The 26,811-nt window shown below is 42.3% G+C and overlaps 1 protein-coding gene across 16 annotated transcripts in view; it reads left to right on the forward strand.

The window, feature by feature from the left end:
- The window catches only part of NRCAM (neuronal cell adhesion molecule), a 967,670-nt gene that overhangs the window by 858,755 nt on the left and 82,104 nt on the right, over positions 1–26,811 (forward strand). For 7 of the 16 annotated variants that reach the window (XM_086919453.1, XM_086919434.1, XM_086919441.1 and 4 more), the window contains 5 exons: positions 459–581; positions 8,287–8,472; positions 23,189–23,242; positions 23,553–23,678; positions 24,539–24,691. In XM_086919453.1, coding sequence (XP_086775579.1) covers positions 459–581; positions 8,287–8,472; positions 23,189–23,242; positions 23,553–23,678; positions 24,539–24,691 — 642 coding nt within the window. The remainder of the gene's footprint in view (positions 1–458; positions 582–8,286; positions 8,473–23,188; positions 23,243–23,552; positions 23,679–24,538; positions 24,692–26,811) is intronic. The other 9 variants (XM_086919448.1, XM_086919451.1, XM_086919452.1 and 6 more) reach the window with 5 other exon arrangements.

Here is a 26,811-nt window from a genome sequence, read left to right on the forward strand (position 1 = left end):
ATTTTTGTTGATTAGGTTGAAATTCCGGCAGGATGTGCTGTGACGTATATTTGCCGTTGATATATAGGGAATAGGTGGGAATCGTTGACTACTTCGGAGATTGAAAAAATTGAAGGCTTTGTTAGATAGGCTAATTAATACCAAACATAAAATCAAGAGTCCACAGCGAAAAGTGGGCGGCAGAGAGAGCGAGAAAGAGACGGAGAAAGAAAGATAAAGAGAGGGGGAGTAGAAAGAGAGAAAAATGAAATGAAAGAAAATTATATTTTCCAGTGAGCTAGTGCCTTTTCTCTCTCAATCTCCTTCTCTCCCTCTTTCTTTCCCTCTCTGCCTCTTTCCATTTGTTGCTAAATATTTAAAGCCATGCTCGTCAGACCTATTACATATGATTCAATAGTGTGGGAATAGGTCCCGGGGTAGAAATGAATGTAACCATGTCAATTGTTTCTTCTGTCAAGTTCCAAATAAGCCATCATACTTCAGGATTACTGACCCAACGCTTGACTCGCTGACACTGGAATGGGGTCCACCTGTCCCTCCCAACGGCATGCTGACTGAATACACTTTGAAGTATCAACCAAGTAAGTTAAAATAAAAATCTTAGCAGCATTTGAAATACTGTAAAGTTTACTCAAGTTTAGTCAAGTAAAAATGTATGGAATATATTCTACTCCATGCATCACTAGCAGATTTTGTGATCATAATAAAAAAATATAACGAATGAAATATAGAAAATTCTCTGTGATGTAATTGTTGAGTTTTTCAAGAATCGCACAAATCAAAATCCTCAGTACATGTCAAAGAGAACATTTGGCCCCAGGGCAAGCTAACAGTGCTAAAAGACATTAGTGCTAGGAAAAACAGATCTTTTGGATAGACAATTCACATGGGAGTTACTTCAATGGTGGATGGCAGGACTAAACTATAGTTTTAGCTGTCTGTTTCTACTTCATTATGAGTGGTGCGCCTGTGGGAATATCGTAAACAAAAACTCATATATTTACCAGTGCTCTCAAATATTTTCTTCACTGGTGGAGGGAGTAATCCTGGTTGCAGCCATAGAAATGCTGCAATGCAGTTACCTGCAGAGTTCACCATTGGATTCACAGTTACTCATGTCACTTGTATGCTTTTACCAGCAGTGCCGAAAGTTCAGCTTTCTAGTTCCTTATACATCATATGCTCGCAGTGAAGATGTCATGCTCCTTAGATCTCTTTGAAACTTGAACAAACCAAATTGATTTGTGCACACACGCTTCTCTGAAAGGAGCGCCTTCTGACAACATCCATGCATTATAAAGTAGTAAAGCCAGACAGTAGGACGCTTACTCCTTCTTGACCGAAAGTGTCTGCACCTTCTGTCCAGTGTCCCTTTTCACTGAGTGCTGCAATTTTACCTCATGTGTGAAAACTAAACCAATAGTTGTTTGTCCGTTGTTCAGCGGGTGAAATACATTTAACTTAGTATAAAACCATTGATTGAGGTCAACTACAAATCTATACTCCTAGCAACACAAGTTATGTTTTACGCCACCTCGTCCATTGATAACATGAAACAAAGCATATATCAATGGCTTTGTTGTAGATATGTTTGTCAATATCTCCCCCGTCTGGACAGGCCAATCCCATGGCCTTTCACTAGCCCTTCAAGAACTTGGTGTGTATTTTGGCCCAATGTTCCGCAATCTCTTGTAATGATTAAGGCCCTAATTTAAAGAGGCTGGGGATATTGCTTCAGTATTACCAAACCAGGAATTTCCCGATGCTATGGTTAGAAGTATTTCCAGGATGCAGGAATACTACTGTATTCTCAGCAATTCCATGTGGGCCTCTAAAAATTTAGGGATGGTTTAGGAATGGTGGGATTTCAGGAACACGGATATCAGGAACCTGTCATTCCTAATTCAGCTGGAAAAAGTGTTTTCCACAGCATCAGAAATTACTCCGCCCTTTGAATAAATCCCTATTCGTTACCTGAAATATGTAAGTGTTCATCTACCTTATAAAGGGGCAGAGATATAAACTCCTCATACCATTAAATTGTATTCATTTGCAGATGAATGTCTCAATGTATTAAAACCATTGTGATTCAGCTAATTATGTTATTCAATCCAGTACTGTGAAAATACAAATAAAACACTGCTGCTATTGAATGCTTTGAAAGAAGCTGAATGCAATTTTTAGAAAGAATTTCCTGGCATAAATATGGACTCCTCAAGCCCAGATGAAGTTGATCCAGCTGCTGCATGTAATTAAAAGAACACTTATAAAGTGCCTTATGAAGTGCAAACTATAAGAGAAGTGGTCTATTGCCACTACAAGGAAAAATAATATAAGGCTAAATGTTGACTAGTTATTTTGTTTCTTAATTTGAGCAAATTTCTTCATTAGAAACAGAGCACATAGTTCTAATGTTTACAATTACAATCTTAATTAGAAACAGAACGCATAGTTCTAAAGTTTGCTCCTAATATAGACCACCTAATATTAACAGCCTAATTTGAACACTTAACTTGAGCAGCAACTTGGATGAAGAAAATGTTGTTAGGACAAAGAGAGGGAGAGGCAGCATAGAAAATGTAATGCATAATGCAAGCAGATTTCATGGAGGTCCATTTCGGCACTAGAAGCCAGTGCAGCTCTGTAATTATGACACAAACTAGATTAAATCTTTGCTAGCCAAAGATACTTGCTGCCTTATTTTGAATAAATTGAAGTCTCCAAATAACGTTTTCAGGAAGATCTAAATAACCAGACTGCAGAGCAGCCCGGACTAGCTACCAGGCGTTTTGGTGTGCTGCCGAGCTGGGGCTGATGTCACTGCGGTGGGGGCTGATTTCATTGATGGAGACCTGCGTGTGCTTCGAAATAAACAAAGCAAAACGAATTTCGTTCAGCACACGCAGGTCCCCATCAGCAAAATCAGACCCCAGCTCGGCAGCATGCCAAAACGCCCGGTAGCCAGTCTTGCATTTAACCAAACGTGCTTTTTAGTTTATTTATTTATTTATGCGTTTTTATATAGCGCGGATTTTACCCGAAGACGTCAGAGCGCTTCACACAAGGAACAGAACTGTTACATGAGGAGAACATTACACGTGAACAAATTACAAAAGCAGACGTTAAGTTACATGAGGTAAAAGTGACAATTGTGAGCAAACAAAATACATGAGGTAGCAAAGGTGCCATAAGGAAAAAGTGACAAGTGTGCAGGTTATAAGAGAAAACAAAGTACAAATAGAGGTATAATACTGAAAAATAAGCTAGACACTCAGGCACAAGAATAAACGTAACGTAGGCAATGGTGGCACTTGTGCAAGTATCAAAGGTAAACAAAATGTGAGAGGTAGCATACTGTGTGTTACAAGGGAAAGTGGTGTGTGCAAGTTACAAAAAGGTACCAAACACAAGTACAAGGATAATACAGCAGTGAATGTTAAACACTCCAACCACAAGAACCAGTCCAAACCCAGAACCTTGGGTGCAAGACAACTCTGACTTCGAGGGCCTCCGAGAGACGAGCTGCTCCCACATGTTCGCACACTGACAGCTTATGCATCTGCCATCCACCTGCTCTGGTATTCATTTAGTTGTCCCTGATGACGTGTATGAAGCTGTTGCTCCTCTCCTCACCAGCCAACCAGACCTAACGCCATGCAGGTTGGCCACGCGTGCAGTGAACGTCAGAGGGGACCAGGCTTACCTAGATGTGCAGTGCTGTGACCCTGGGTAAACACGGACATAGGTTATAAATACGGTTTATGGTTTTATTCCGTTTATGCTTGATCAATTCCGTCTGCATTCATATGTATTTATTATCTGATTTTCTTTTAGGCACGGATCCGTTTTTATTTAGCGTCCTCTGACAAAATATACCTCTGTTCAGTATATTTCCACATTTATTTAACCGATAACTGTGGATTAACACTTAGACGTCTGTTGGGATTTTATCTGCTAAAGCAGCCATGTGTAATACATGAACGCATTCGTTATAATATTAGCATTACGATGGACATGTACACATCTGCATCTATTTAGGAAAATTCGCAATTTAAACTCCCCGTGATTTCAATTTGCATAGCTATTGATATCGCAGTTATGGCCGACAGCCAAGACAGTGACTCGAAGGAGACCGACGACCTGTATTCTTCCGTTTTTAAATAAATACAGATAGGTCAAAATATTGTTTCTGTCTGTATTTAAATAAAAGAATCAGAAAAAATTGAAAAGCAGGAGGCTTAGTTATAAACACTGCTCAGTCATGAAAAAACTCTAACTCTACATTGTAGCGCTGTCAATTAAAGTCCTTCGGTGTCCCTCAGTCGATGTAGTCCTACTTCTATGTTTATGTAAAGTCGATTTTTTTAACTCAAAATCTGGTCACCCTATGCATTGTGTCTTAATCATAAACTCCTCCTTCTAAATGGCTAGGGGGAATAGCATGTACGTAACTGCAAGTAGTGCTCAAAATACAGGGGATCCCTCTGGATCCAGAACTGGCAGGTATTACATAGCCAGATCTGGGATCTTGCAAGCTCCAGTGAAATGTGCGGTCTTTGTCCTGGCCAGCACCAGGGCTCATTCAGTAGCGCCAGGGCACAAGTCCTAAAACAAGCATTTGCAATGCAATAGGTCTCGGCTTTACGCAAGTTTAAGCTATTGGCATTGTAAATGACAATGCCTTTCTATTTATTTTTTAAAAAACAAATCATAAATAAAAGGCATCGTCATTTACAATGCCAATAGCTCAAACTCGAGTAAATGCGAGACCTATTGCATTGCAAATGGTTGTTTCAAGTAGCTTGGGAGACCAGGATGTGGTGCTTTATGAGTGATACACACTTCTTAGCCCGAAATGCATTGAAGCATTTAAGAACATTGATACACTTCCACAAGTGAAATTTAACTGTATGGAATTTATGGGAATTGAACTTTGATAACGTTATGAATCAAAATGAATGAATCGGAAATAAAAACTGCAAACCGACTGTTCATAAATAATTGGAGTCTTGGTCTTTCAAGAACCTAAGGTGTGCCCTGCCTCAGGGATGCATCCATTGATCCGTGGGTGCACTTATTCATGTGTATTAGCATTGACGTGTTAGGACGGACACACCACCTGAAGGAGCACCCAACCACTATACATTTGGATTACTTGATATATGAATTGTGATAAACTTTAGGCTGTGCACTCTCCTATTTGCTAATTTGGTCATTTCATAGCTTTATTAATGATGCAAGCCATCACAAAAGTTAAATCTGGCTTCAAGGGGCAGCCTGTACATTTATTTGAGCATTGGGGGTTGTGTGTTCTGATTCAGAAGCTGTGGCTTAGATAATGGATATGCATTGCACCAGAGAGGTTTTCAGAAGACCTGAAAGTAGGGCAGTCGATATGAGAGAGAACTAGAGTCTGCATTGATGTTGTGACGTCAGTATGAGGGATTTGTGGTTTTAGGTTCTTAAGTAGGTATAGATTAATTGAATCATGTTTTGCAAGTTTCTCTATGCGAGATACCATTGAGATGTTTTGGCCGATAGTGATGTCAAGCAATTTCCAAATTGGAACGCTTTAGAAGTGATGCTAATGTGTAAAGGCTGTGTTTGAACTGGAGCAGGCATTTCCACTGATTACAGTAATACAAATTCACTTTTTACTAAGTTTAATATCAAGGAGAAGGAACTCATCAAATAAATATTTTAAGGTCGTAGCATCAGATGGATTTAATATTTGCAATTATAACAATGTTTTAGCAACATATTAATGTTTTAGGATTCCCTTTGCGTGTAGCATTTGACCAAGAGGCTCTTTGTAGAGATTAACCACCTTGGTGGACATCTAATCCCCTGTAACTGTTGCCATGTAAGTTCCTGATCATTTCTGCATTTAAAGCTCTTAGTGTGGAATGGCTACTCAAACCCTTTCAATATCGCTTCCGCCTATGTATGCATACACATATTGCTCAGCATCTGTAGCTCATTAAATCAAGGTATAAACCAGGCCTACCACCATCTTCCTCAACTCCTTTAAAATTATTTAAATCTGTGATGAAAGCAAGTTAAACCCAGTAGAATAGTAGAATGCATCAAATAAAAGTAGAAAGCATTTGCACATTTTTCACAGCAGATTCAGATTATAAACTTTTCTCTCAGGATTCTATCTTCCAAAGAACTTCGAAATTTGTCCAAATTGTTTTCTACAGTCTGTTTCTTCGATGCCTAAACTGGGTGTCTGCTATCATCAGGTCTCGGTGCTTTCTGCTTGGAGCTATTTCATAGTATTTAGAAACGGGAGAAGGATAATCAATAATAACTTAGTTCTTATGGTGTCTCATGCTGCTTTTCTGTCATTTCTAAGCACTAAAATAACAAACGTATTGTTATCCAGTTTATGGTACTCACTTTACCAACCTCAGAAGGATGGATGGCAAAGTCTGCCCTGCTGAGATTTGAACTTGTGACCTTTAGTATTTCTTATGGTCATAGTGAATGTGACTCACTGATCTATCTTCCAGCTACGATAGGCAAAAAAAACTCCTTTGGTAATCAGTTGAAGGAATCCGGTTGCTTATGTCCAGAGGTATGATAGTAACTGTCATTATAGGGAGTCCGTGCAAAAAATATCAGTGGGTCTCTAAACTCTAAGGATCAGGGGAATGAAATGGGAATCTAAATAAAATCTTGTGTGAATACGCCCGCCGCACACACAAACAATGGCCGCATTTGTTACAACTTGAAATAACAAATCGTAGATCCAGTACTTAATTTGTAAAAGAATAAGTGCTGGGGCTCAAAGTTTTACTAAGAAGAGAATGGTTGGTGCTACTGAATGTCAGCGTGTGGAATGCCAAGGCTGTCAGGCTCGGACAGGCCTATAGGGCAATCAGGTAGTGATGGGCTGCTCTGACAGGTCAGAGTATGGGCCACTGCTGTTTCACGTTTTGTGAAACGCTTCACAGTGTGGGCTTCACTAAATATTTTGTGGCTATTTAACCCCTTAGCTGCGGCGGCTATTCCACTGCAGTGCTAAGGAGGAGGGGGGCCGTGCGGCGCTCCCGTGCTCGTGACGGAACCGCTCCGTCACGAGCCTCGGGTGGGCTGTGCTTGTGATGGAACGGTTCCGTCAAGGCCCGCCCGCCTAATAGAACGCTTAGCGCAGGCGCGGAATTCGCGCCGCGCAGGCGCTACGAGCGGGCCATGACGGAACCGTTCTGTCACCAGCACAGCCCACCCGAGGCTCGCGACGGAACGGTTCCATCACGAGCATGCAAGGGGTTAAGTGGGAGACAGGATTGTGGGCATTCCAAAACCCAGAGAGGTAGAGAGGGCCATCTCCACCTCCCACCCTGCCCCGCTCCCTTTCCGAAAATGCTTTTATTTTCAAAATACCAAAAAATTTGCTCTACAGTTAGTGCCTGTTAAGAAAACGAAATCAATACTTACTTTCTGATATTTGGTTTAAAACAGAGGCCTACAGCTGTGCAATAAGCTGGGGGAGTGAAATGTGGGGACACTGCTCTGCATTGGTCCGACTCGGGAGGCAACACTTGAAGATTCAACTCAGTCAAGGAGGAACGGGGTGGGCTTAAAATCCATTTTCAATCAGTCATTGGCGGCTCCTATTATTGCTGTTATGCTGAGGCAGAGACTTAACCCCGCAGATTCTGGCAGTGGGTGGGTGCCGTCTGTGTGCCTCCAAATGTACATATCTTACGCACCAATCCCAATCAAGCAACACTGAACCCAGGCAGGAATGGATTTACATGCGATATCAGCTCTTCGCCGGAAGACAGTGTGACCTTAGTGAGCTGATATCACATGTACACCCGGCCCTGGGAAATAAGTGCCGGTGCTAAGCACCCGCAAGCACCGGCACACATTAAGCACTGCGTAGATCACCTACAAGACAGACATGAGCTGTTGTTAGTACTGATGAAACAATGCTGTAACATATTCTAAAACTTTTTATGGGTTTTCACAGCGTATAGAGCAAAAGTTAAACATAACTATTAATTATATTATTAATTGCATATTTCAGTTTATTTGTTTCATTCTAACCCTTTTTCAAAGTTTTGCTGTTTAACTCAAGTATATGTGTTCGGTGGGATCAAGAAGATGGAAGATTACAGGTTCTAATGTTAGGTTAAACACCACATATCTGAGACACACCCACTTTTAAGTTGGTGGATAGTTGTTATTAAAATGAGAGTTTTGGTAGGTCTTGATAGAATAAACGAGTGTAAGATTTGATATTTAATAACCGAGTCTGTTTCTTTCCCAAAACAGTTAACAACACACATGAGTTAGGCCCGCAAGTAGAGATCCGAATTCCTGCCAACGAGACCAACCTGGTGCTAAAAAATTTAACTTACAGCACGCGATACAAATTTTACTTTTATGCACACACTTCTAAGGGACCAGGAAATCAAATCACAGAGGAAGCAATGACAATGATGGATGAAGGTAAGACGGGTATGTACAAAGAGTTCGAAGAAGCACCGCCATGTTTTTCAGTGTCTTGTAAAAAGAAAGTGTTAATGTACCCTGGTGTCTGCTTGGCCACAGTACAGCCTCGACTTTACTTTTTTCGCAATAATAAAATAATAGTTACAAAGTTGTCAAACATAATGCTGCCATGACATCATGGTACTTTTCCTACCACGCCTTAATTGACAAAACTGTTTACTATAGGGTGTCGCGTAATTTAGTCCGGAGTGTTTGATAAAAAGGTAGGACAAGTGTGAGAAATGGATCCTTTGGGTTGTGTAGGGGGAGGCACATAAAGTACGCATTTTGCAATGCATACCGCATTGCATTCTGTACCATTGCCAGATGCACAATTGTGGCTGCCACAGAAAACCTTAGAGTCCCCCGAGTTCTGGTATTGTAACAGATAACCCACCAACAAGCATTTAATATAAGGTTTACTAAGTTGCGTCAGAGGTCAGTAATATCACACTGTGATGATGCAACAAGGTGATGCACAATTGCAAGTACGTCATTCTTCAGACCTGTTCTCTGGCCATTTATTAAGAGTTATGTTATGTGGTAAATGTGGTGCTACAAAGCATGGTTACTCGAAGCACTGACTTGGTTTAGGGGTAGGCAGGAGTAAGAACCCGGATCCACACAGCTGTCGCTCCATGCCTCTTCCCACCATTGTGCAGCAGTCACATGCTTCAAATGGAGGGCGAGTGTAGGTGACATGCCATTTCCCTGCCTTTAAGTTTATGTCACTTATTATTTTTGATTGAGTTTAAACGATAGTCTGTGTAAATATGTATTCTTACAATTTTAATGACGTTAGTCAATTAGTCTATCAAACAGGATTTATAAAGCGCTCCTAATGACCCACAAGAGTAGGATTTATATAGCGCTCCTAATGACCCACAAGAGTATCCAGGAGCCGAGAGCCATGCTGCTCGGGTAGAATCTGTTGAAACAGCCAGGTCTTGAGTCCCTTTGTAAATTCCTGAAGAGACGGTGAGGTTGGAAGGTAGAGGGTGAGGCCGTCGCATGGCTTTGCAGCGAGGTAGGAGAAGGAGCGTCCTCCACTGCTGCTTCTGCAGATGCAGGGGTGTGAGCATGGTAGAGGGAAGTTGAGCGCAGGTGTCTGGAGGGGTGGTGGGAGCTCAGGCAGTGGTTGATGTGTGCTGGTCCTTGATTCTGTAGGGCTTTGTAGGCGTGGCTCAGCATCTTGAATTGACATCTCTGTGGATGGGGAGCCAGGGGAGCTTCTTGAGGTGAGGGTAGGTGCAGGTTGTTTACATTATGCAATAGACTGTGTCACAACTCTCCAGATCATGCATGGTATTCTGAAATGCTGTGTTGCATGAGTGCAGCGAAATCAGCCAACTGCTCTGCAAGCCCCTATTCAGTATACTTCGAATGACGATGGTGTGTGATTTGTGTCTAGCAGTTCCCAAACTGTATTCCGGAAGTTAATTGATCTGCTGTGCGCAGCGTTACACGCAAGAGGAAACAAAGAGGTTCTGGGCTGCTTCCACTCCACACGTGACATTGATTTTGCACGCGACTGGTGGCAGACAGCACTGCGATGTTCCCCTGTATTTAATGCTATAATAAATATTGTTATATCACCCTGGCAAGGAAATCCGCATGCTCAATTAAACAAAATGAAGACTTAGTAGTTCTTTTTGTAAATGTTAACAGTAATATTCTTAGGTGCATAAATAACTTGTGTCTGGTTCACGCCAGTTATTCTCTCCTTAAGTGGTGAAGTTCGAGTGCGAGTAATCCTAGTACTATTAGAAAAAGATTCTGCGTTTTAATTAACCATGAGCCAAAATATGTACAGTTGTAACACAAAACTCGTAGATACATAAATAAGCTGTTAATTTACTATTTTGTTTTCTTTTGTGAATAACCTTTAACTTTTGTCTTCAGCATGTCTAACCTGTCTCATAACTATACAGCAGGTCGTTTGCTGCATGCCTTCGTATTTAGCACCAACCGCTGTCTTTTGGTTTGTCTCTAACTACGTTTAGTACATTAAGCTGATTATCTCCCACCTGAAGTAGTTGCAGGTAAAGCTAAATTGAACCTGTGCATGACTTATGTACTCGAGAATTATTTGAAAGACACACAGCATGGTCAACAATGAGAATGATCATTCCTCACAGCTCGGCACATTTAGACCACATGGGGCAAGGGACGAAGTCAGGGCAGAGGGTCCCAGCTTCAGGCGGAGAGCCATCTGGATTAGGTCAAAGCATCTCTAAGCACCTGTTTTGTCCTGAATATTGCTAATCAGAAAAACATAAACTTGTTCAGACATGAACAAACATCCAGTACCACCAAGCACTCGGAGCCATAGCATGGCACATTAGATGAATAATGCAAAACATTTAAAAAATACATTCTGAGAGTCCTTAAGGTGGGTTTCCCTCTAAGTGAAACTCTTTATTCCAGCAGGAAGTCATTTTTTCTGGATCTAAGAGGCCAAAATTGGACATGAGAATGTAAACATAGAACCCACATGTTCAATGCAGTGCCCACAGAGCTTTTTCTGATTCTTTTTATCTTGACAAATGGCAGGTTGTTATTAAGTAGCCTGGAATTTGAGAGTGGAGTATAGGTCTAAGACATTCGGGAGAGAATTGCCTCTATATTTAACACTCAAGGATCCCTCCACTGTTGATAGTGTACCTCGTGAATTAGATGTATGTCTTCTGAGATTGCTGTTACTTTAAAGAGGTCTATATAGTCATTGGCACGCCAAGCCAATGACAATGCTGAGCTCTGATACTAAAGGTCAGGAAATTACAGGAGCTAATATGCATAAGTGATAGTCTGGGCCCGAGTATTGGTTATAATAAACATTGGTGTAGTTATTAGTAATACTAGGATGATGCATAGTTCTGCAGGGACGTGTTTGCCCAGGAGTTAGCTGGAGATACTGCATTGTCTCTTTGCATTGAATAAGAACCATTTACTAAGAGTGACGCTCACGCAGGAGATTTGCTGGGCGATTCATATGTCTAAATTTGCCTACAATTTGGAGGCCATTTACTGAAAAATCTCAGATCTTAGTCGTTCATATTATACACAGCACACATTTTTCCATCCAGGGAACACGCTGGCCGTCTTCTGACGTAAGCATAATAATATGTTCTGATTTAACGGCCTATTTATCCCATTTCTATATACCTAGAACATGCTTCTCTTTTAGAAAGGTATCTCAATTGCACATGCAAAGGTCGATTCAAGCTTATATCTTAAAACACTATGGGCGTTGCGCGCCTATGGTCCATCATTCACTGGATGGCCACGTTAATTCACCACCGTTTCGGAAGATTTGGTCTAATCTTTCCACAGTAACGTGAAAACATTTTTGAAAAATGTCACGCATTGTTTTTTCAGATTTGGACTTTGTCTTGCAAATTAGGGCGAGCGGCTGAAGTATGATTTGTGGTATTTTTCTATTAATTTTCATGTAAAAAGCAAGTAGTCAATTTAGAATTATTAGGTAGTGCTGCCACCTAGTGGCAATAATATTTTCTCGATAAACATGTAAAAAATAATCTAAGATTTCGGGACCGTTTATTCGTTTTAATCTGGTAAATACATTGCAAAATACACTAGTTTGCAAGTGCTCGAAAGTATAGTAATGTAAATGTTCAACTACGTGTCACACATTGATGATCAGCCAGTAAAATCTGTATAGGAAATGCCTGCACCCGCCAAGTTTATTGTTTTAATTGGTTTATACTGCTAAGTATCACAATGCATTAACCGTCCACAGCACAGCCCCTCTACCGCTCCTATCACTCGTTGACGTCATGCTTGTCGCTGACCGGGACAGCTGCCCGTGGCTGGGTACGCGCTATAGAAATACCGTATAGTTAAATCCACATGCATACATCAAGTGCATCATCGTATACCTCTATAAAGGTCACTCGAAGTAGTTTGCTCAGAGGACCAAAGCACAGTTGTGAAATGCAACAAATAGTCCACTTCAGATGGGGAGAAGCTGTGCCCACTGTTCCATGCAGCCATTGTGACGATACCCTGCACAAGCAGCACGTGTAGGCATGGACAAACCTTATTTGAGGAAATGTAAGAGCAGTGGTAGCTGCTGGGCGACAGGAAAGAGACCAGTCATGGGTGCATGGTTTGCAGGATAAGGTCACAAGATCTGAGGCCTAATTTATGGATGCAGATTCTCAAAAGGAGAGAGTGTCAGTCAGGGCACGCGTCCTAAAAAAACAGAAGTGGGGGGACTAACCAGGTTAGGCAGTATGCAAGGGAAATAATGACAAGTGCCATCACAGCGCATGATTTCAAGATGCGTGACATTGCATATGACATCACAGGATGTTGCCTCACTGGACGTGACATCACAAGAAGTGACATTGGATATTAAGACCTGACACATATGTTTATCAGGTATATCATGAGTACATTTAAGCTCATTATGAGTTTTAACAAATGAGATTTGGCGTTGGGGTTGTGCCAAAAAAGTGTTGCGATCCTGACGCAAAATTTGGGCCTCAACTAATACATTTATTTTTTTAAACCCTGCCACAAAGAAATTGGCAACAAGGAGAAGCATGGTTGTAGATATTATGCTTAATTAGTTGCAAAGTCTACATTTTAAAATATTTGATTGCGTTAAGGCATCTGCTGTGAAGGTGCCCAATAAATCTCAGGGAATCGTAATAATGGTGAGATAACTCTGGTAGTTAACACACTTGCTGGAGAGATCTGTGCTTTGTGAAGTCCCAGATTTGAAGTAGTAGAGAAGGTAAATGTGTCTCCTGCGAAGGACATCATCTAACACGCTGATGACAGATATTTTTTTTATGTAGATAGTAAAGTGGGTTACGGCTTTTAAAACAGAGATCCTTTTGTTAACTGCAGTTCATAAATTGTATTCCTTCTACAAGACCAAAGTGAAGTATAAAGGACATGTGACTCCTACACCTTGTAACTCTCACTGTCTCATGTAACTCATCTTGTACAATGATTTACACATGTGCATGATTTATTGTCAATGTATAATGTTTATGTTACATAAAGAGCTCTGACACCCTGCATTGGATTGCATAGCATGCTGACATTCAATCTGAACCTGGGCTTGAAGAGGGTTGGACAAGGGTGGGACCTAGGGGACACAACAGAGAGTTTAGGACCAACTTCTATGAGCCTTTTGTGCCCGCCGACAGCTCTCACATCAATAGGTATAGCTGCCTGGACCAGGTAGACCGACTACACCATGAAGCTGGTTCTGGGGGCCGAGACGGGGGGACGGGTGCCTTAAAACAGCGTTGCGGCCAGGAAGTAGGTAGTGTGAGGATTACTCACCCAGGGACACTGGTGGTTGTGTCTTCTGGACTTATCACTGACAGTCAGGCTACGGGGCAAGTAACTTTGCATAAGGTGACTATGCCTCCCACCGAAGTAGAATCCACATCGCGAATCCAAGGTCCCCCTTCTGACTCTACATTACTAAAAATGCTCTCTTGGAATGTGGCAGGTCTCTGTAACAAAATGGCCTGCCCTGAGTGGGGCTCTTTTATAGATACGAATGATGTATGTCTCTTCCAGGAAACCTGGGCGAGGGAAGAACAATTTCGATCTCGTTTTGACTCATACCCAGTCCCTGCAAGGTGCGGGGGAAAAGGGCAGACCGTCGGGGGGTTAACAATCTGGGTGGGAGTCCATTTGGGCTGTAGCGCCAGGGTTATGGACACTGCAACTGAGAATGTCCAATGTGTGGTCCTAGAGTGGCAGAATGGCTCTAGACTCGCTTTGGTCAATATCTACTCTAGACCTGTGAGTATAACATCTGAGTCTAGAACCATCGAAGAGCTCTCCTCCTTCCTAAATGAGATCCCTGTGGGAGTTACACTTGTGGTAGGGGAGACCTCAATTCTCATTTTGAGCCACTTGCGGGCCTGTTGGATGGTGCAAACCAGGAGGAGGATGACATTGGAAAATTCCTCAAGTGGTGGGTCCCCCTGCAAGGTCATGGGTGTCATTGGCCGTACAAATTACGACCTTGACATTGAACCATTCAATCAGGGCCTGCAATGGCCGTGTAAAATCGGATATCCCTTCAAGGTGCACTTTTAATAAACCTGGGCAGGAGTCACATCTGGATTATATCTTTGTTGAGAGCTGTGCTTGGCACAAGGTCCTTGATTTTAGGGTGGTACCCAGGGGAGAAAGTGATCACAATGCGTTGATCCTAGACTTTCTATCCCCTAGTATCTCCAAAGATAGCCGCACCACAGAGTGGGGACTAGTTAATAGGGTGCTTTTATCAAATAACAGGCGTAGGGTTAGATGGGATAAATTGGTCACTCACCCAAACTTAATGGCGGAGCTATATGATCGGGTAATTCCGGTATTGGAAGCCACTGGTGCCCTAAAGCTGCAGCACCCCCGCCTGAAGTATATACAAGGCTAGGAGATCTTAACAAGGAACTAGCCAATAGCCTAGCAGAGATTCTAAACCCCCCAGGGTCTAGAGGGAGAAGTGCTGTCAACAAACCCACCTTGTACAATAAGGCCTGCAGATTGGCGAAAACAGAACTCCTTGAGGCCCTGAAGCAGAATAATAATAGGGTACTTATAAAACAAAGGAGGATAGTATATCACCAGTTAATTCATCATACTAAGGCTGAGTGGGGGAATGAGAACTGGGCAAACTTAACATCTGCACTGTCAACAAGAGACGCTCGGAAGTTCTGTCTAATTGTGAGTACGGGGTCCGCTGATCCTGTTTCGGCAGTAGCACCGAACATCGCTACGGAGGTGTGGGAAGAACACTTTCATACCTTGTACGAGGGGGATAACTCTAATGAGGTTCTGGCTCAAGGGGGAATAGTTCCTAGTTTTACGGCTGATATGACCAAGCCTGATTTTACTGAGGGAGAAGTCATGGCTGCCATTTCCAAACTTCCATCTGGTAAAGCCCCAGGGCTGGATAAAGTGCCTGGCGATCTTTTCAAACACGAACCCAGGGTTTGGGCTCCTTATCTAACAGGTATTTTTAATGCAAACTTGGGGGGCATGGCGGTCCAAAGTAGTTGGCTGGGAGCAGAGATAGTCCCTATCTTCAAGAAGGGCTCACCTCTGGTCCCAGTCAACTACAGGCCAATCAGCCTCATTGACGTGCTGCAAAAGCTCTTCACGAGGCTGATTCTAGACCGCCTTTTAGATTGGATGGAGGAATTTGACATCTTAAGCCCTTACCAAGCTGGGTGCAGAAAGAATGTATCCACCACGGACCAGATTTTTCGATTAACCATGCCTTTTTGGAAAACTGTTAAGATTGAGGGCGGCTCACTATACACTGTCTTTGTGGATCTACGTGTGGCCTTCGATCTAGTTCCATGCCGGAAATTGTGGAGTGTGCTTTCGGAATTGGGTATTCCTTCCCCTCTTCTGAACATGATAATTCGACTCCACACTGAGAATTTCACACAGGTCAGGTGTGGGAAAGATGGTTCTTTATCAGCTAGATTCCCAGTTGGCAGGGGGGTAAGACAGGGGTGCGTCTTGGCGCCCACCCTGTTTTGCCTCTATGTCAACAGGGTAATCGCCCACCTGAATGCGGTCCCCAATGGCAATGCTCCAAAGCTTGCTGGGTCTGGGATCTCTGCGATTATGTTCGTAGATGATACCCTATTACTTTCTAAGACCCCTTTGGGCATCCAGCGAGTTGTGTCTTTCTGTCAAAATCGGGAGTTGGAAATAAATACCTTGAAAAAGAAATTCATGATTTTCAACCCTCCGATAACAACACGCCCGAGCCCCGCGATAGGTGGAGACCAGCTTGAAAGAGTCCAGACGTTCGAGTATCTGGGTCTCCCCCTCAATGAAAGTATGACCTGGGAACAACATCAAATAAAATCCCAACTAAAGCTCTCTCAAAAAGCGGGGGGCATTCTCAAGCTCTTAAATAAATCCTCAATAAAACCAATTGTCCCACCTCTGGAAATTTATATATTGCAGGCACGTGGGGCAGTAATTTATGGTGGCGAATTGTGGGGTCACAAGTGTGCACCCGCGATCGCCGTCACGGAGAATACATTTTTAAGACAGCTGGTATTACTGCACCCTAGTACACCACTGCTACCGCTCAGGCTCGACCTGGGCCTAAGACCCATAAATGAGGAACTGGGCCTCAAACCTCTAACTTTCTCGAGGCGACTCTGGGTAACCTCAGAGCTTAAGAACTATAGGCAAGAGCTCGCGGAGGTCCTAAGACTTCCGAATGCGCGGAATCTTCCTTGGTTGAAATACGTAAGAGTGGAATTTGAGAGATTAGGACTCTCGCACATGTGGCCCGACCCGGAGTATGCTTGCAGAAATTTATCGCGCAAGCATCTGGTCAATTTGTACCATGAAAGTAACCTAGCTGCTCGCTTATCGAATGCCCAAACTGGTACTGTGTCCGGCATGTTTTTTATGACTAAAGATTTTTATACATTTGAGTCTGTCTTCGACGATGTCAGTCCAGTTGTTTTTAGGAAGTTATATCTCCAATGGAGACAGGGCTCTTTGCCAATTAGAGCCCTTACGAGCAAGGGGTGTTTACCTACTTCCAAAAATTGTCCTGGTTGTACCTCGGAGCTGGAAAATGAATTGCATGTTGTGTTTTTTGCCCTGTCTACCAGAAAGCTAGAAAGAAGTGGATTATTCCCATTTGTAAAAATTTGGGGATTAGGCATTGTTCCCAAGCTCATAGAATACTTAAAACTGATCTTTCTCCTCTAATTGTTTTTGCTGTAACTACATTTTTAGCAGCCATATGGAATATTAGAAGGAAATACGTGAATATTGTTGGAAGTAGGATCTAGTAGATACATCTCTATAGTTGCTAGGGACCTTGACCTTTAACTCTAGATGGGCAGGTCTTTTAGTTGATCATGCATCTATCTATGTTTATTGGCATGCACTTGGTTGTGATGAAATGGCTCCTAGGATACCCCATGATTGTAGTATTTACTGTGTTTAGATGCAATGTATACATTTTTAATTTTTTAATTGTTAATTTAATGCGATTTCTTTTATGACAACATTGTCGAAATAAAGATGAAATGAATAGCATTATAAAAGAAATAAAACAGTGCTATTGAAAGTGTTATTTGTGTAAATATCGGGACAGACAAACACACCTGACATTCTTACAGTGCATACATCTATTATATACAGGGACAGAACAAAGGCAAAAGCTACCTCTCGTAAGTACTTGTGAAGAGATAACAAGTTGTGTGCCTTTGTTTTCCCTTCGTGGCATTTACATTTAAGTGTGAAGTTCCAGAGAACCTCCAGTTAGGATATTCAAAAAAAGGAGGCCTGATGGCCCCTTAACTTTGTCCCAGCTGGAAGTGCAAAAAAAGGCTCCCTTGCTGCCTGCACGTTGCTGCTTGGAATCGAAAGTAGACAACGTGCAGGTGCTGCTAAACACGTCCCGGTGTCTGAAAATTACACTGGGACACATTCAGCATATTTCTGTGGGTCCGACTTCTTGGAAGGGGGGACGACTTCCATCCTCTGAAAAGAGTGGGTGGATACTGTGTACCTGCATGTACCCCCGACTCGTGCCCTGGTGTCAGGGATGACTCTAGACATATGTTATGCACAAAAGGGAAGCACACTTCTCTGCAGAATGCGCCTATGTCACCCCCCAATCTGAGGTGGTGGGAATGGCAGTCCAAAATGAGGAGCCCATGGCATGGAGCTCCCTCCCTAGGTCATTTGTGCCTAGCCCTATAGTAGCTGGTCCTGTGATGACTAGCTATCTCAGGCTACAGCTGTCTAGTTTGGAGGGTAAACTATGGAAAGATAACTTGGTTTATGGGCTGCTTTGTGTACTAATTACAATAAAGAGGGGTGATTATTTCACCCGTCTTTGTTGTGTTCGCCTCTCCCCAATTGGACCACTGTTTATTTGTATCAATTAATATACAGGTACTTCGGGCTATGTTTGGCACACCCCATTGTTTGTAATTGCTTTGAGTACTATGCATAGGATCCTAAATTGGCCGATAATCGCCCATTTAGCAAGGCTTATAAGGCCCAGCCTACAGGTCAGCAGTGTGAAAAGAACCACCCCATCCAGGAAGGGCTCCTTCTCCCCTCTGGTAAATTATGATAGAAAACGTCCTTGTGGGTCTTTAAACTTCTCTGCTCGTTTGTGAAGCTCTGAATTTTCTCCCAGGGCTGTCCTAGTCAGATGAGGGGATTTCTGCTCAAAACCAGTTCTATCTTATTCTGAAGCAAACCCCTCCCTTGCAGGCAGCAGAGGTCAGTTTGTTGTGAGCAGAGCAAATTCCACGGCCCCTGACAGGATAGCAGCATTTATTATAGACATGCTACTTTAAAGTTTCCCGCATTGTTTTGTCAACATTCGCTGATGTTACCTTCCATTCCCCTCTCTCATTTTCCTATATGAGTAGCCAGCGATTAACTCTCTTCCATTCTGCTAGCAGGCACAGACCTACTAGCAGGCACAGAGCTACCATGCCCTTCTCTCAGAAAACGTTTATTACACCTCATCACACAGCTTGCTGTTGCAATAAGAGAGAATAGAAAGCCCACCAAGGCAGAATTAATGTGCAAACTCAGACAGCTGCATTGGCTCCCAATTGAGGCAAGGATTAAGTTTAAATCCCTCTGTATTGCTCACAGGGCATACATTACTAGGGCCCAGTAAAGCTCAGAGTATTGGTAACCACTTATGTTGCAACTAGACACCTGAGATCTTCATTTCCTAATGTCCCGCCAGGGTAAAAAAGGATGAGATGGGGAGAAAGATTGTTTGCAAATGTAGTACCGAAGTTGTGGAACAATCTTTCACCCATTCTCAGATCACTGGAAAATAAACTTTCATCAGAAAGAAACTTAATGGCTGTTTCCCCGTTAATGTACCTATGAAAGCCCTCAATCCCTGGCTTTCACCGATCTTTTAACTGGGCTTAACGGTACCCAACACATTCATCTACCCACTCACTCCAAGGGACACACCCTTGACCAGGTGTGGACCTATAACCTTGAAATCAAGTCACTCGCGATCTCACCTTGTCACTGGTCCGACCACCATTTAATTTCTTTTCTCCTCCTGGTTCCTCCCCCGCCCCCGCGCAGCCGAGGCCCTAGCCTCCAAGCTCGCAACTGGAACAAAGCAGACCTTGACCTATTCCTCACCTCTCTATCACCCTCGGCTTTGGTCACTCTAGGCCCCATCGACTCCCAAGAAGCTGCACTAGTCGACTGGCTAGAACAGGCCAGCGACAAGGTTGCTCCCCTTAAACTAATAAAATCCAAGCGCCCCCACGACGCACATCGATGGTTTTCTGATAGTCTTAAAACCTTAAAACTAGGTCTCCGCCAGGCCGCACGCCGCTGGCGCAGAAACTATGACCCTGTAAAGAAACAACTCTTCCTAAAATTATTGGGAGAATACAAACTAGCCATATCAGCTGCAAAAACTGCTTACTTTTCCACCAAAATCCTTAACTCTGCGCAGAAATCAAAAGATATTTTTGCAATCGTTGACGAGCTCTCACACCCGGATAGGGTAACTCTCAAACCCCTTCCGTCTCAAGCACTCTGTGACTCCCTAAACTGTTTCTTTATAGAAAAAATTATCAAAATCAAAAACAGCATCTCCTCCACTCCCCCGGCTGCACCCTCAACTGAGGCTGCACCCTCTGTCAACCCTCAATCCTTGACTCAGTTCCCCCCGATATCAGAAGAAGTCTTCATCAGTCTGCTTAAAAAAGTCTCCTCTGGTTCCCCCACAGATTGCTGCCCCCCGCGATTCTCCGGGCTGCCTTCTCAGCCTGTCCCACCCCTCCACTGGCCCTTTTGAACAACTCCCTTCTGCTCGGCGAGGTTCCCAGTCAGTTTAAGAACGCGGAAGTAGTACCCATCTTGAAGAAACCCAGCGCCGATCCTACAATCATGGCCAACTTCCGTCCCATTTCCCTCCTTCCCTACCTTAGCAAGGTACTTGAGTCATATGTCACCAGCATCCTCAGCTCCTTCGTTGAGGACTCCAACTTCCTGGACCCTCAACAGGCTGGGTTCAGACCAGCCTACTCAACCGAGGCGGTCATTCTCTCTGTAATGGAGGAACTCCGTAGAGGTGCTGACTCTAACGCCAGCCAAGCCTTAATCCTCCTGGACCTGTCAGCAGCCTTTGACACGGTCGACCACTCCATCTTGGTCGACCGTGTCAAGGAGGCTGGTATTGGAGGGACGGCCCTTGACTGGGTTCGTTCCTTTTTGACGAACCGCCACCAATCTGTTCGAATCTCCCAATTCTTGGCGGATAGGATGAAACTCACTTGCGGAGTCCCGCAGGGCTCGTCTTTGTCCCCACTCCTTTTTAATTTATACCTTACACCCCTGATCCGCTCCCTCCGGGGCAGGAATGTCACTGCATTTAATTATGCAGATGACATCCAGCTCATCTTCAACCTTGACTCGCAGGAAGCGGCCCAGGATTTCCAGTCCACCCTCTGCCATATCAGTGACTGGATGGGCGCTCACCACCTTAAGCTCAACCCCGACAAGACGGAGCTCGTTCTTGTCGGAGGCTCAGCCAACCCATGGAACTCCACCTTTTGGCCCCTTTCCCTCGGCCCCCCTCCTAGTCCCGCCGAAAAAGTAAAAAGCCTAGGGGTCTACATTTCACAAGATCTTTCCATGAACCATCAGATCAGTGCCACAGTATCCTCCTGCTTCCACCAGCTCAGAAAAATCCGGAAAATAGCTCACTTCCTGACCACTGAAGCTCTCACCTTGGCGCTGCTGGCGCTAGTCATCTCCCGGATTGACTACGCCAACGCCCTATACGCAGGCATTCCGCAATACCAAATAAAGAGACTTCAGTTAATCCAGAATCAGGCTGCCCGTCTCATCTACCGTCAGCCAAAACATCACCACGTCCGTCCCCTCCTCAAAGCCCTTCATTGGCTTCCTGTGTCGGAACGCTGCAAGTTCAAACTTGGCTGCCTAACCCATAAATCCCTGGCTGGCATCGGCCCCTCTTTCATCTCCTCTCTTCTTCATCCGTACGCCCCCCCCAGACACCTCCGCTCCTCCCATCACGCCCTTCTCCAGACACCTAGGTTCAGGCGAAAAAAGCACGGAGGCCTTAGATTCTCCTTCCTGGCCCCCTCACTCTGGAACTCTCTACCTCTAGACCTCAGACTCTCCTCTTCTTACCTTCACTTTCGGTCTCTCCTAAAAACTCACCTTTTCCGTGGTGTCTATACATAATGCTCTCCTTTCTCCCCTCTCTGCCTCTTCATGGGTTAGTGACCAGCGCCAAGAAACCGTCCGGTGAACGCAGCGCTCTACAAATCCTTTTTACATTACATTACATTTTACATCTTAGCACAGTAATCACCAGCGCGGGGAAGCCTTCGGGTAGCCATGCGCTTTACAAAACATAAACATAAGCTCTTAGCCGAGATAAAGCAGTTGTTTTTATGAAATCATATTTGTAATATATATTACAAAAAATGTATGTTCACCACATTAGAGTTTGGGTATGTATTAAGACAGTGAATGGCTGCTCGCTATAACATTTTCCAAGCCTGACGTATGTGAATTATTTTTCCTTAGTAGATTTTTACCTTAGGAAAAGGCTATAATGGCCAATGCAGTGAAAATTTATCTTTTTGTATCCTTTCACTGCAAGGAGATACTAATCCAAATGGTAGGCATGGCTTACCTTTGGTCATTTTGCACCCAGATCTTGTGGACATCAGGGTTCTTATTATAGGTAACTTAGTTAATCTAAAATATCAACTTTAATACATGTTAAAATTGTTTCTTTTTTGACAGGTGTAGCCTTACAGCATTTCAGAACTGTAATAGCAGTCCTGAAGACCTACTGTCCTGTAGCAGACATGTAGCAGCTAACTATTATACCAATGCTTCCTTTTCCAACCCCTTAAACTGTGGTCTAACCTAAGCGTGGATAAGTCAATTGAGGTTAGTCAATTTGTTTCCAAGTTTAGGTTTCAGAGAACTGGCACCAGGGACTGTTTAGCAGTTTCCTGGTGCCCAAAGTTGTTTCAAATGAAAGTAAAAATATTGAAAGATTACTCAATAACATGCTCTTTCTCTCGCAGTCTAGAGCAGGCAAGGAAGCACTAATATTAACAGAGTAATTGCAATATAAGTGTCGTCCAGTGCAACAAATGCACCAAAGACTGACAAAAGATGGCAAAATAAATCCTTAGTGGATGACGCACAGTGGGTACAGACAAACAAATAACTTGGGTACATTTATATGGGGAGTTGTATCTCCTACACACATAAATGTACACACAGGATGCTGAACAAGTAGGGGTGAACATAAACAGTTTGTTATTATTATCAAATTGTATTTTTCCAGTATATAGGCAATTCTGTACTACTTCCAACATGATCTGAATAGAGATCCATAATCCTCCTACGAAAACAAGTGCTGTTGTTTGGATGCTATTCTCCTTAAAGAAACCCACCAATCCTGCTGTGTATTCAAGTGCATGAATCCACCGATTTACTTCACCCTCACTTCTTCTTCATTGCTGTCAAAAAGACCACAATTTTGCATGAACTTGATGGTATAAATTCAATTCAACCACTTTCACTCTTTGAAATGATACCCTGTCTTTCTTCTCTGTTATCTTTCCTCTCTCTGGTGTTGCAGGGTATTCAGAAACTCTTTTTGCAACTTCATCTGTCCATTCAACATTCTCCAAGGGTACTGTTGTCATTTTTTCTCATTATACAACTTGTTAAAAAGTCATTGTTTATTACATCGATGAATGCATACTCCTACTTCAGTTTCAAATATCATAGCTTGCAGTCATTCAGTCTCTGTCTGGGCAAGACCTTTAGCACCACAACGCTTGTTTATTGGCATGATTGGTCTTGCAGTAGGATAGCCATGTTACAAATGTTCTAAGGAAAGGTGTGAGCTAACAGGCATTTCTTCGGCATATAAGATTATGTTCATCAGAGTGCTTAGAGACACAAATGAACCTGTTTCTGTTTCTCTGTTATGTATTCAGTCTGCCCAGTTTACCCAAGGATCAGGAATGTTACTGCGGCTGCGACGTACGCAACAGTCATTTGGGAATATGAGGGTCCCACCACGAAGTTATTTGTTGAATATGTTGAATCTGGTGAAGCATTCAGTAAGAAGTTGTTCAGTTATTTGCAATCTTACTACAAAATACATTTTTCAATGTAATCTGGTGCAGATCACATTCACTGTAATTATATTTTAGCACAACTTGTATTTAGTTTTATTATGCTTGGAACCATGAACATTCAGCTACCTTGTGCATGATATTGTGTGTTCCATAGTGTATTTCATCGCGTGTGTTCATAAACTATTCTGTGGTGATGTGTTCATAAACTATCCGGTCTGTCTCTTTGTGTTCCACAATGTGCTTGGAAAATCATATTTTTCTTTTCTTGCATTGCCTTGAATGAGAAAGTTGAGCCAGATTTCATCTAGAATATCTTATTTGTCCTTCTACTTTAAAATCGGATTACATAGTTTATTGACCAAGAAGTTGATTACTTTTTGCGTTTATACTCATCGGTTCAAAAGCCGCTGAGTGATTTAGAAATATTTAACCCAATGAATCATTTCATTTGAATCATTTCATGAGAGTTGAAAGACTACTTTCACTTTAAAATCTACTGGCATCATTTCAATTTGTACAGTTGTTGTACTAGGATTACAGCACAAGGATCACAATTAAAGTAAAGCTAAATGAAAAAGTAAAATAATAAACAAGCTTTGATCTAATTGATTCAAGATTATTGATATTTAGAAGTTTATTTACAATTTCTTGGCATTCACTCTAATGGGCTATGCATGTGTCACCGAAAATGGTTGTTGCATGTGGTATGAAGGCCAAACTGTCCTGGAAGCAAAACTCGTTTCCTTTATAGTAATGTAGAATTGCTAAGGGTTTGGTCATCTTGGGTGATGAATTTAAGCATGGACTACTCCAATGTGTTGTTTTCCTAAAATTCTTTTCAGGTAAAGAAGATTGGAAAAAAGAATGTGTAAATGAAACTTGGAGCTTCTTTGTGTTAAGGGGTTTGACACCCGGAGCCGCATATAAAGTCCGCATTGGTGCTGAGGGTCTCTCTGATTGTGTGAGTTCAGAGGAAATGTTTCAGACAGGTCCAGGTGAGGCACCACTATGTAGTATGTTCACTTCTGCCTCACTCTGAGAAGTAGTGTGTGCAAGCATGTTTAAAGCATGCCATTGAAACCGTGTTGTACCTTTATTGTTGGTTTCTTTTCTTAGTGAGATGATTGCTTGTTGCTTGTGTCCACAGGCACGTTCGATGTTAGCATGGAGTTGTACATTCTGTTGCCCAAATTTGCAGACCATTGCTTGTGTCTACTGGTACTAGAGTGACTTTAACAATTGTTCTTTAATATTAATATGTTTTTGTTAGAACAAGTAGGAGTGAGTGTCAGACCAATTTCCCTCATTTTTTACTTACGTCTTTTATTCCTCCTGTGTACACTTCTTTGCTTACATACAACAGAAAAAATAAAATAAACACATACTAAAGGGAAATTATACTGGGAGACAAGCAGCAAACTTGCACAATAAAATATACTTATTATTAGTACATGGAAACACTAGATTACTTTAGCCCTTTTGAGTCAAATATGGGTAATTAGTATTCAAGATTGCCGCTAAATGGAATAAACCTTAAACAGTGGGTGGGGTTTGCCATGCCTGCACTGTAGTGTGCGTCTCATGTCTTGAATAACACAGTTGATCACACTTCGTAAATACAGTCTTATGACATACATTAATAATCATGCACCATTCATGTGCCTTCCCTATTGCTGAATGTCAGAGGATATGAATTGTCAGGAGTACCACACAAGGCATTATTACATGTCAGCAACAGCATCAGGATGGACAACTCCTTTGAAATGTAATTGGCTGTAACTGACTGCATGACTGTGTACCCGCGAGTCAAGTCAATGCATGAGGATTGAAGTAGCATGTTGTGAGCTTGGTGTTTCTTCGCCGGTGTATTCTTCCTTCTAAAATAATAGTGTGACATGCTCAAAGATTTGACATACAGTAAGCAATGATTATACACAACTTCACTTTCAAATTGTGATGAATGGAATAAAACTCGTTTTCCAATGCTGAGGAATCACTTTGTTTCAGAAAGAACACTGTTACAGACGCTTGAGTATTAAAGCTTATAACAGCACCTAGTACCTGACCAGTGTTCTGCTCACTGCAGTAGAACAGGAACATTTTATTTTATTGCATTAGAAAGAAAGCTTTTAAGTTTCTTGCAGTAGAACAGGAAAACTTTATTTTATTGACTTCACTGATCAGGGGAAAATTATCCTTTGATTTTAATGCAGTTGCAGTCAGCAGGCTTCCACACTACTAAAACAGGTTTCTCACTGGAGCAGCCCATAGGCAATGGGATGAATGGATATGAAACTGAAATTACCCTCACTAAGTCTCCTCATCAGCTATATTAAAGCTAATTGAACTGCCAGTTTTACTAATGAAGTTGGAAACCTAGGCGCTTGCCTTGCGAGATACAGTCCTTCTACATTTGTGAACAGCTTTTTCCAATGTTTCCTCCTTACTTTGGCAGTGAATTCATATATATCATTCATGAAATACACTTAGCCAACATGTGTTCTGTGTTAAAGTTTTTTTCAAGAGTGATATTTGTGTACTGATGCTCCTTGAATGCTGACATGTCACCTTCAGATATGAGAACTGAGTTATGATTATTCTATATTCCCAAACTCTTACTCAAAGACTCATTTTAGAAACTTATCTTCACTTAATGTTGATTCCTTCTCTTAAAAAATGGTAATAGCACAATATTCTCTCTCTACATATCATGTTTGAACATTTTAACATATTGAGCTCTACTAATCATTTCTTTATTGAGCCACCCAATATTTATTTAATTAAGTTATGCTTCTGTAATTCTTCTAAGGTTTTTCAAAGACTACTTTCTAAAATAGTTAGAAAACTGAGTCCAATGTTCTATATTTCCTGTTACCACTACACTATAAAAGGAAGTTATTACTCTGTAGTAGTCTGGTGTGTAATCTTTGTTACACTGGCATAATCTTGCATAATTTGCAACTTTCGCAATACGTGAAATGTATTAACTATTCCCGGTAAAGCAAAAGTTTGGGTGAATTTTGCCCTTACGAGACTGGTTCAAGTAAACAATCTCTCACCAAAAGACATTTACCCTTCAGTCTAGACATTTTCTCCATGAACTAATCTCCTGTCT

This window comes from Lissotriton vulgaris, chromosome 1_1 (genome assembly GCF_964263255.1).
Source record: "Lissotriton vulgaris chromosome 1_1, aLisVul1.2, whole genome shotgun sequence".
Lineage (NCBI taxonomy): Eukaryota > Metazoa > Chordata > Amphibia > Caudata > Salamandridae > Lissotriton > Lissotriton vulgaris.